Genomic DNA, 10,492 nt, shown 5'->3' with positions numbered 1-10,492 from the left:
TTCATTGACATCATCAATCTCATCATTAGCATTCATCAGCATAATCAATCTCATCATCAATATTCATCAACATCATCACAATCACATCTTTGACAATCAGCGATGGTCTAATCTAGTGTGAGGCTGATGATTAGTGACAATTTGTAGGGCACAAGGCTAATGATTTGTAGTGGTGTGAGGCTCTTCTGCATTCAATGACCAACATACAATAGTTGTGGCTCTTTGTTTCAATTAACAATGGTTGTTGGTTTTGAATTTCTTTTTTTTTAATTGAGAACAAAATTGGAGTTATGAAATTTTTGTGGGGTAAAAATGCTAGATCCAGAAATGAGTTTGATTCCCAAGTTCTCCAGAGATCATACTCTTATTCTCCTATGGACCCTACTCAAACGATTCTCATTCCCATCTCTATTTTGTAAAGTAAATGTTGCAATGATTCCGATTCCAAATCTTGATTCTCCAATTCTAAAAGTAAATGCACCATTAGTGAACTCCATAATATCTAGATGTGTCCACACGGATAAAGGATTATTTTTTGAACCATGTAAAGATTTTTGTATGCATTATTTTCTATCATTTTTATTACTTGCACTTAAATTAATTAGTTTAATTAATTTAGGATAATAATCTGCCTACACTTATAAAATAGATCTAATTTTTTTTATACTAATACTACTTTAATTAGTTCGCCATTAGTCCATTACTACCAATATTTAGAAAGAAAATCTCTTTTCTTTTAGAGACTCACTTGAAAACTACCAAAAGCTTCTTCACTTGAAAACTACCAAAAGATTCTTTCATTGAACAAAATGAACCCATATTGTCATTGGGCTATTGTTACTTGCCAACTTGGTTGAGTAATCTCATTGGTTCTATTATTCAAAGGCCCTATTTCTGTTTTCCTCTTCTCTCTTTTATGTCTCAGAGTCCTTAATCTTTCCTAAAACCTTGTCTCATAGTCCTTGATCTTTCCTAAAACCTTCTCTTTGGTAAACTTGTTCTCTTCTCAAATATCTAACCTTAAACGACTGGAACCATTGTCTCTAGATGAAAATAAGTTGTTTTATCTTGAGTCAATTCGATCATCTAACTTTCCTGGAAATCATCTCAACACAACTTTTGATTTGTCAAATAATGGCTTGAATGAGACCATCTTGAGTCGACTCGGTGGCTTGACTCACTTGTAGAACTTGGATCTTTGTGACAATTATCTCTTCAATTCACTCCCCGTTCTTGTAACTCTTTTCATAATTTTTTTTTAATCTTTGAATATATCAAAGAACTCGTCTTTTCCTTGGTTGAATTGGATTGGGTTGCTTTACTCATTTACATTATTAGAGATGTCCAATGAGCTGGACAACACAAGACATAGCATGACACAATATGGTACAAGCACGAACACAATGAATGATAATGACATTTTAGTATATATTATATGCTTGTTCTAATGCACTTCTTTTTTATTTACAAGGCAATTTAATTTTCCACCATAAATTGTTAACTAACTTAACTTTTATCTAGCTTTTAACCAATTTATAGTTTTAACCTACATTTGGCTTGATAAAATCCTTTGTTGACCCAAAGAGTCATGCAAATCTTAGTTTTGATGATAACAACTCTTGAAAGTCAGAGTGATTCATTTAAGATCAAGCTCAAAGGATTGTGAGACATGCTCATGAGGCACAACACAAGCACGACACGACATAAGCACGAACAAAATAGATGATGAAGGCATATTAGTATGTAGTATATGCTTCTTCTGGTTCACTTCTTTCTTCATCAAGGCAAAGATTTTCCACTGTAACTTGTTTACTAACTTCATAAACAACTTTCCCTAAACTCTTAAGGCGAGTCCATCCAATATTTAACAAGACTAAAAATTTTATCAATAAGAATTTTTACCTAAAAGTTTGTGTAATCTCTCTTATATTTTTTGTTATATTTCTAACCTGCAAATTTATAAAATAAGCACTCTTAAATTAATCCAATATTCAATCAACTTTATTGATTAATCTTCTTAACCATATAAATAATATAATTAAATGATCTCATCCAAATATCACCTGACATCTCTAAAGTATTAAAAGATTATATTGTCGCTAATGCCACCATACATAATGATTTATCCAATCATAGTATAATTAGACAATCCAAAAATAAGATGATCAAAATACCTAATAATATCATCTATGTCTCCTTGTACCATCATGTGGGCGAAACTCAAAATAACTATAGTGGCTAGGTTGGGTGGTGTACCTGAAACCTCCCATAGGGAGAAAAAATAGTGAAACAGGTGAGTATAAAATTTGGTAAATGGATAATAGGTTTGGAAAATAAACATACTTTAAAATTATTATATTATTGTAATATACAATTTCTTCAAACTATATGTATAAACGTAAGAAATTGTTTTAACTTTAAATTAAGTAACTAACATTAAAAACAAATATATGATGCTATACGTAATAATGATGAAACTCATATCAAGAAATAACATATGTATATGATAAGTGCTTAGGTGAATAAACTTGTCATACCAAACCTAACACAGGTGGTACAATGACAAATTAAAAGTGTACTGGCATTCCTGAAGCTATAATCGACAAACCAATTTCGTGATTTCTCATATATCTTATCCAATCTCATCATATCGTGTGCATAAGATGGCCCCTAAAGGGCAAAAGTGTTCAGTCACGAGACTCAAAGCTTTGTGTGTATTCAGATAGACCCAAAGACTTCTAGCTTAATTGTATCTCAATAATTGAATGTGTATAACTGCATCTCTATTCTCATCTCTGTATCTCGGGGAAAAGGATACTGTCAAATGATTTTTTAAAACAAATTTTTTTACACATGTATATAAGTATTTTAAAAATAGTTTAAATCTATATTTCTTTTTACTAAAATATACTCATGCGTCTAAAATTAAAAAAATCCTCATTTATCACGCCTCAAGAAACACATCAATATGCAAGTAAAATCTATTTGTAGAAAACTTAATCGAATTATCAAATATTGGTTTGTAAACATGCTTTACTTTATTAAAATTAAAATCATAAGGAAAATATAAAATGTAAGTTAAGTATATTCTACTCACAACTACAACTCTCAAGCTCAATTATTGACTACTTCTGTAGACTGAATCTTGTTCGCAGCTCTTCTTAAATCAAGGAGATGGTATGATTACTTTACAAAATTGAGAAAACTCAAGACTAGGTTTACGAGAAATACTAAGGGCTGCGCGTCTCTAACTCTACAATGCCTTGTTGGTGCCTTTATGCACCTAAAATAATCTACTAGTTACAAAATTTAGATTTGGACCAATTGTATGCATTTGATGGACACCCTAACTTTAAATAAAACTTTAAATTAACTTCATTCCCATGTATTCAATATAAATATTCATAGAATGATAGAAATCTTTCTCTCTTTGGTGAGAAATCAATCCAACTTGAAAGCTTGAATCACTTTTCTCACTCTCAAATCTTCTCTGTACACTTCCTACACTTAAGTTCCTTCTTAATGCATGTTCCCAAATAAATTTAGCGGTTAAAATACTTTAAAATAATTTCTCTAATTTAGTTGTGTAAGATCCATATTTAATTCTTGGCAAAATCCCCAAACCTTGAAAATTTTCCCATTTTCTTTCTTTCATGCCCATGGCTTCTCGTGTAAAAAATGGTTAGCGCTTTTTTTTTTTTTTAGCATATTCTATTTTTTCGGACTTATTTATAAGGAATCATTGGGCTTTCAACGCTTAATAAATAAAAGATTATAAAGCAAGTTTGCATATGTTACACTTCACTTTTATTCGGCGATAAAATCGATCCCACCACTTATTCACAAAATTTAAATAAAACTGTACCAATAAAATCCATCCTGTATAGCAGATAGTGATGGATTGATGGTGGTGAGTGATGGTGACAATGAACTCGTTGGTGATGAAGATAGGTAGTGGGGATAATGTGATGTTTGAAAGAGACAAAGAAATGACTAAGAAAGGAAAAAAAAGAATAGATATTTTAATTTTAACAAGAGTAATTATGAAAATAAATAATTTAATTAAAAATTTAGGTTTAATGAAATAAATTAAAAGGTCAAATATCATTAATCGTACTTGAATTTATGGTTTTATTTATAGGTTGTCGTATGAAAGGTATGAGTAAACCCTAATAATTGAAGTGGATGAAAATATAATTAGATTGAAATGGATTGGACTAGATTTAGATAAAGTAATATTTAATCCCTCAATTTAATAATGCAACAGATACAACCTAAAAAAATCAAAATATTTAGAGCTCAGACGGCACTTGCTGTCGCCAAGTTATCGGACGGTGGTAATGGACCCATCCATTACTTGTGAGTTAACTTCATCGCTCCATCACGAGTACACCAGCCGGGAATCGAATCCGGGTCTATACCCTGGCAGGGCCTTACCCTACCGCTAGACCACTGGTGCATGTTATGCCGTTTTGTATTACTTAGACAGATATCTTCAAATGGAGGAGTCATAGAACACAACAAAAGTTGAGTCAACTGGTTGATTTTTATCTGATCATTAGATGACTGATTACTTGCACCCTAAAAAAAAAAATATTAATGCCAATTTCTTCATCATTCGAAGATACATTAAAAATTATTTTTTGGAATTTCTTGTCCTGCTGGACTGGCTACCTAGCCAGCTTTCTTAGTCAATAGTCTCATCCTACTATTATTATTTGAAATTAATACTCTCATATTAAAACAACTAAAAGTCTAAAATGAATAAACAAACAAGAATAAGCTGGCAAGATGCAACGAGTTTCATAAAGGTACTTTATAAATGAAATACATAGCTGGATTTTTCTGTAGAGCCAGATCTTCACTGATCCTCAAAGCATCATTTTCTTTCACCAATAATTATTGGCTATAATTTAATTTATTTCCCTTAACCAACAAATTTTGTTTATCTTTAACTACTAAAACAACTTTTTTGGCCTAATTATACATAATCTTTTTCCGATATATCCTTATTAACCCACTACAATAATATTATTAATATTATTTTCTTTTTTTTGAATACTGTTATACATGACTGTAGGTATTACAATTAATATTTATAAATACATTCTACAATTGAGACATCTTCGTGGCGTGTACTCCTCTGAAACGTTGCCCAAATTCTTCAAACCCTCTCAAATATTCGAGAGCTGTCCACTTCACTCACATTTCGTGAGGGATAGACTGGCTCCACTCAATTATTTGATAATTGAGGGAGAATTGTAAATAACCCCCATAAATGTTTTTACGGAGTCTCGAACCCTTGCACTCAACATTGTAAGTGTAAGGGTTCTTCCACTGGATCAAAGGCCCATTGATTATTAATATTATTTTCTGATTTCAAAAGATTCGATATCCAACTTCTATTATACTTTTTTCCATAGACGTGCATAGTCGTACTTTCTTGTACATCTCAACTTCAATAATTTCTATACGTTTGGATTTGTTCTGATCTTGGTAATGAGCATGACCATGGGAACAAAAACGTGGCATCTAGCACTAGTAATAGTGTTGATGATAATATTGAACTTGTCAACTATAAGCAGGGTTGATGGAGAGCAACAAGTGCCATGTTACTTCATTTTTGGAGATTCATTACTCGATAATGGCAATAACAATGCCCTCCAAACCAATGTTAAGGCCAATTATCTGCCGTATGGGATTGACTTTCCGACAGGGCCAACGGGGAGGTTTTCGAATGGTCGAAACATTGCTGATATTACAGGTCTTCTTCTTTCTTTCTCTTTTGTTCCATAAATGAAATCTAATAACTGATGTTTCATCACGTTCTAATAATTAGTGTACAAATTAAAAGCGCGCGCGCTCACACACACACACACGCACACATATGATGTTGGGGTCATCTTGTTTTTGCAGCTGAACTTATGGGGTTTGTTGAGTACATTCCATCTTTCGCAACTGCCAGTTGTCGAGAAATTCTGAAAGGTGTAAATTACGCATCTGGAGGAGCTGGAATTCGGGATGAAACGGGACAAAACCTAGTAAGCATTATGACATTATTAACAAATACAATTACGTTAATATGTGTGTATATTGATATCTGAATTAGATAATACATATGGCCATCTTATCTAAAAGTTTATTTGCATATGCATGATGTGTGTGTCTTTATATATAGATTACATAAAAGGAAAATAATAATTCATTATATATTAATTATTAATTTCTTCCATAATTTGATTTCATATTAATTATATATGATACTTTTAAGTATATACATGTCATTAATGATAATGATACTTGTCATATATGCATTATGTAATTGCCTTGGTTTGGCTTATGGATGGCGTTGATTGAGAAAGATTTTTTTATTAGGATTTAGTGAATATTGGCTATACATGGTACGATCAAGTTAAGCGTTGAGATTATTTTGGTTATCGAGAGCCTTCACAAAGGAAAAAAGAAAAAACGAAAAAAAGAAAAAGAACAAAAGAATGTGACTTCCATGTGTAATAAATACATATTTAATTGGATTTATATCTTTCTTTAATGTAGTTGTTAGTTATTAAAAGTATGTCTTATCCTATTCCCAAAAAAAAAAAAGTATGTCTTATCATTATAACAAATGAATTAGGATTTGTGTTCAACTAATTTTGTGTAATTAGTTCAAATCAAGATTTATTTTCATTTCTGATTCCTAACAGTAATTGATTCAGTATTCAAAAGGTAATTAATAAGTTAATTTTTTGTATGCATACGATACATGCAAGAATTCAGTAACTCTAGTGCCTGGGTAAAAGAAATATTATAAGTATGAAGTACATTACGATTACTAATATGCTCGTCAAATGTACTTATTTATAATTTGTTTTGAAAAAAAAAAAAAATTCTGGCAGGGCACTGTAATTAGCTTCAGTAAGCAATTACTTAATCACAAAACAACAGTCTCTCGCATAGTAAGCCTACTGGGCGATGAGAAATCAACTGAAAAGAACTTGAGCAAATGCATTTATACAGTGGGAATTGGCAACAACGATTACATTAACAACTACTTGATGCCTCAATTTTACCCTACAAGTCGCCTCCACATGCCAGACCAATATGCCGCACTTCTCATTGAACAATATTCTCAGCAATTAAAGGTTACTATCTCGGTTGTCCTATATATATATATCTGTGTGTGTGTGTCTATATACACAAACATAGAGTTTTTTTGTCGTGTGAACGCTCTCATTTTTTTTTTCATGCAGCCATGTGGTTTAATAAAGTTAATTTTTAATACTATTCAACTACATGGTTTTTATAGCGTATTGGAAATTAACTCTATTAAACCACACAGCTTAACAGTGTGTCTGCATTAAAAAAAAAAAGACGTTCTCTATTCTTCCTTTCCTTTCAGATTGATAAGTCATTTAAGCGAAAAAGTTTAGGCTAAACATCTAATTGGTCCGAGATGTAAGCAAAGACTATCAAAAGCATCCATATCATTACTTTCGATACTTAAAAGTTATTTGTTTATATTACTACTGCCATTAGGATCTGCCAGTGTATTGTTTGAATTTCAAAATTATACTGGAGCAAAAAAATCCTAAAAAATTAACATAATTTTGATGGTATTTTAAATACTTAAATACTATTATTTGGATCCTTACCTCCAATCTTGAAATTTTCTATCTAGTAATTTCTCAACAGATATTTCACTTCAGATTTTCGTAAATTGGAATTTGCATTATTTCTTTTCAAAACTTCTGGTTCTTTCTTTGTGTGCTAGACTTTGTACAGCTATGGAGCAAGGAAGGTAGCCCTATTCGGAATAGGTCCAATTGGTTGTACACCCGCCAACATTGCTACATATGACACCAATGGTTCTTTATGTGTAGACTTCATAAACAAGGCAGTTCAAGAATTCAACACACGGCTTAAAACCCTGGTCGATAACCTGAATCACAATCTCCAGGATGCCAAATTTATCTATGTAAACGTTTATGGAATCTCTTCAGGTCCATTAGCTGGCTTACAGGGACCAAATCCCTGCTGCTCGGTTGCCAATATAGCAAATAATGGTGGTATTTTGACATGTATCCCTTTCAGCCCTCCATGTCCTGTAAGAGCTCTAGAAGTTTTCTATGATGCAACTCATCCGACTGAGGCTGCCAACTTGGTTGTTGCCGGAAGATCATACGTTTCCCTGCTTCCATCTGATACTCATCCCATTGATATTCGTCAACTAGCTCGGCTTTGATGTTTAAAATTTCAAATAACACTGATGATATGTTTATAGGCATTAATACAAAGTTTATGTCTCAATTAATGTGAGAGATGATGTGACACTATCTCATAGCACCAATGTAAACTTTGTTATTACATCTTATTACTTCTGATGCAAGTGGTGAATTAAATAAATTCAATGTTAATTGGAGTAGAGCTGTGCGTACATGCATATATCCCTACTCTTCAAATAATGTTATCTATAAAAACAAATGTTGGGATGAATGATAGTATTTATCATATGAGAAAAACATCAGTTGACCATTTTTTTTTTTTGGAGAGAAAGTAATACTTTCATTCATTCAACTCTGTGAAAAGATACAAAAACTAGGTTGGTATATCATCCACCCCCAAAAATAAAATCATTGAGCTCTAAAGCTAGTTTTGCAAGTGAGTGAGCCACACTATTACATTTTCTTGGAGTATATTGCATTTTCACTTGCTTTAATCTTTTGATCCGATCCTAAACTAAATCTCAGTTCTTATACTTTTTTTGCATGAGATTAAGTTCACAACTTCTTGCAAATTAGATTCCATAATCACCGGAATGCATCCTGCATGCTCTGCTGTCTCCAACCTGAACTGAGACGCTTCAGCTTCTGCATAATCCACGTTATCCAAAAATTTTGTAGTATTCATAACTGTTGCTACAACTTTGCCCTCTGAGTTCCTAATAACAATTCCCAATCTAGTTCTTTGCTGATCAGTCTTCACTGCGGCATGCACGTTAGCCTTGAACTAGCCTGTTGGTGGAGGATTCCAACACTTCTGGACAACATTGTCATATCTTGAACTTTCTTGCATGTGTGGCATTTGAATTCTTTTGTAGGCTTGCACAACTGCTTCTACTACCACAACTCATGATTGGGAATCTTCTCTTTTGCTTTTAAAAATGAGGAGATTCCTTAATTGCCAAATGCTCCAGCACAATCATTTCAGCCTTGTTCATTTTTACCGTCATAGCTTGAAATAAGCTAAAAACATCCATGTTCTTACAAAGCCTGATATCCTCTTCGAAACATGTCAGCTGCCATATTTTTTTAGAGGCTTTACACTCTAATAGAGTATGAAAAATAGACTTTTCCGTTCTATTACACCTCTGACACCAAGGGAATTGCACAACTTTCCTCTTCCATAGGTTTTCTGTAGTTGGCAGTAAGTTATTAGCTGCTCTCCATATAAAGATCTTGACTTTTTCTGGTATTTGAAGATACCAGATAGAGTTCCATGAGTTTTGCTTCTCCTCTGAGCAGCTTGGCTTGTTTGGGAATTTCATCTTTAAAGCCAATTGATAACCGCTCTTCACCGAGTACTCACCCTTCTTGTCATAGTGCTACAACACTTGATCCGGGTTTGGCTACCTTGGGAGAGGGATTTTTGTAATATGTTATGCATCATCTCTCAAAAAATGCTGCGAAATCAGCTCTTCATTCCATTCATGCTCTTCATTTATGAGCTCCGAAACAGTTGTCTTTAAATGTAGCTTCGGGGGGGGGGGGGGGAGGTATCAGCTTGAAAGTGTCAGGTCTTGGAAGCCATATGCTATGATACACTTACACCCATTCACCATTTCCAATTCTCCACCTCAATCCTTTCTCAACAACTTCTCTTACCCAAAGAATACTCCTCCATATGAAAGAGGGGTAAGAGCATATTTTTGCCTTCATGAAGCTTGAGTGTTTAAAACATTTAGCCTTCATTACTTTCGCTACCAGGGAATCAGGCACTTGAATAATCCTCCAACCTTTTTTTGCTACTAGGGCTTGATTGAAACTAGACAAATCTCGAAATCCCATTCCACCTTTACTCTTAGCCTAACACATTCTCTCCCATCTTGGCCAATGAATTAGCCTATGATCTTTGCTATTTCCTCACTAAAACCGAGCAATAGCTTTTTGCATATCTTCACAGAGCCCTAATGGGTGCTTAAACACACTTATAACATATGCCGGCACTGCTTGGGCAACTGCTTTTATCAAAATTTCTTTTCCACCACATGAAAAAAGTTTTGCTTGCCAGCTGGATATCTTGCTGAGAATTGTAAGCTTGTTATCGTTGAAAAAGTTGATCTTGTTTCTTCCAACCATAGAGGGCAGCCCAAGGTATTTCTCATGTCGGGAGACCACTTGCAACTAGAAAATGTTCTTTATCACAGAGATCAGCTCCTGCTTTGTGTTTTGACTAAAGAACATGGATGACTTTTCGTAATTAAAAATTTGGCCTA

At 33.2% G+C, this 10,492-nt stretch overlaps 1 protein-coding gene and 1 non-coding gene across 2 annotated transcripts; one reads left to right on the top strand and one right to left on the bottom strand.

The window, feature by feature from the left end:
• Positions 1–4,295: 4,295 nt before the first annotated feature.
• Positions 4,296–4,379, bottom strand: LOC112099409. The gene has a single exon (XR_002906213.1). It is a non-coding gene; the product is annotated as a small nucleolar RNA snoR114 (small nucleolar RNA).
• Positions 4,380–5,511: 1,132 nt separating this feature from the next.
• LOC18043374 (GDSL esterase/lipase At1g29660) lies at positions 5,512–8,242 on the top strand. Its single transcript, XM_006436309.2, has 4 exons — positions 5,512–5,764; positions 5,917–6,041; positions 6,897–7,142; positions 7,772–8,242. The coding sequence occupies exons 1-4, from the start codon at positions 5,512–5,514 to the stop codon at positions 8,240–8,242; spliced, it is 1,095 nt and encodes a 364-aa protein (XP_006436372.2).
• The last annotated feature ends 2,250 nt before the right edge of the window (positions 8,243–10,492 follow it).

Source organism: Citrus clementina, unplaced genomic scaffold (assembly GCF_000493195.1).
Source record: "Citrus clementina cultivar Clemenules unplaced genomic scaffold, Citrus_clementina_v1.0 scaffold_4, whole genome shotgun sequence".
Taxonomy (NCBI): Eukaryota; Viridiplantae; Streptophyta; class Magnoliopsida; order Sapindales; family Rutaceae; genus Citrus; species Citrus x clementina.
The sequence above is the reverse complement of the archived record's forward strand: the minus strand, read 5'-3'. Positions and strand labels throughout refer to the sequence as shown.

Bases quoted from the DNA above. Each gene is read 5' to 3' on its own strand.
- LOC18043374 (XM_006436309.2), top strand. From the start codon at position 5,512: ATGGGAACAAAAACGTGGCATCTAGCACTAGTAATAGTGTTGATGATA. The intron at 6,042-6,896 runs GTAAGCATTATG...AAATTCTGGCAG, and splicing joins ATGAAACGGGACAAAACCTA to GGCACTGTAATTAGCTTCAG. The intron at 7,143-7,771 runs GTTACTATCTCG...TTTGTGTGCTAG, and splicing joins AATATTCTCAGCAATTAAAG to ACTTTGTACAGCTATGGAGC.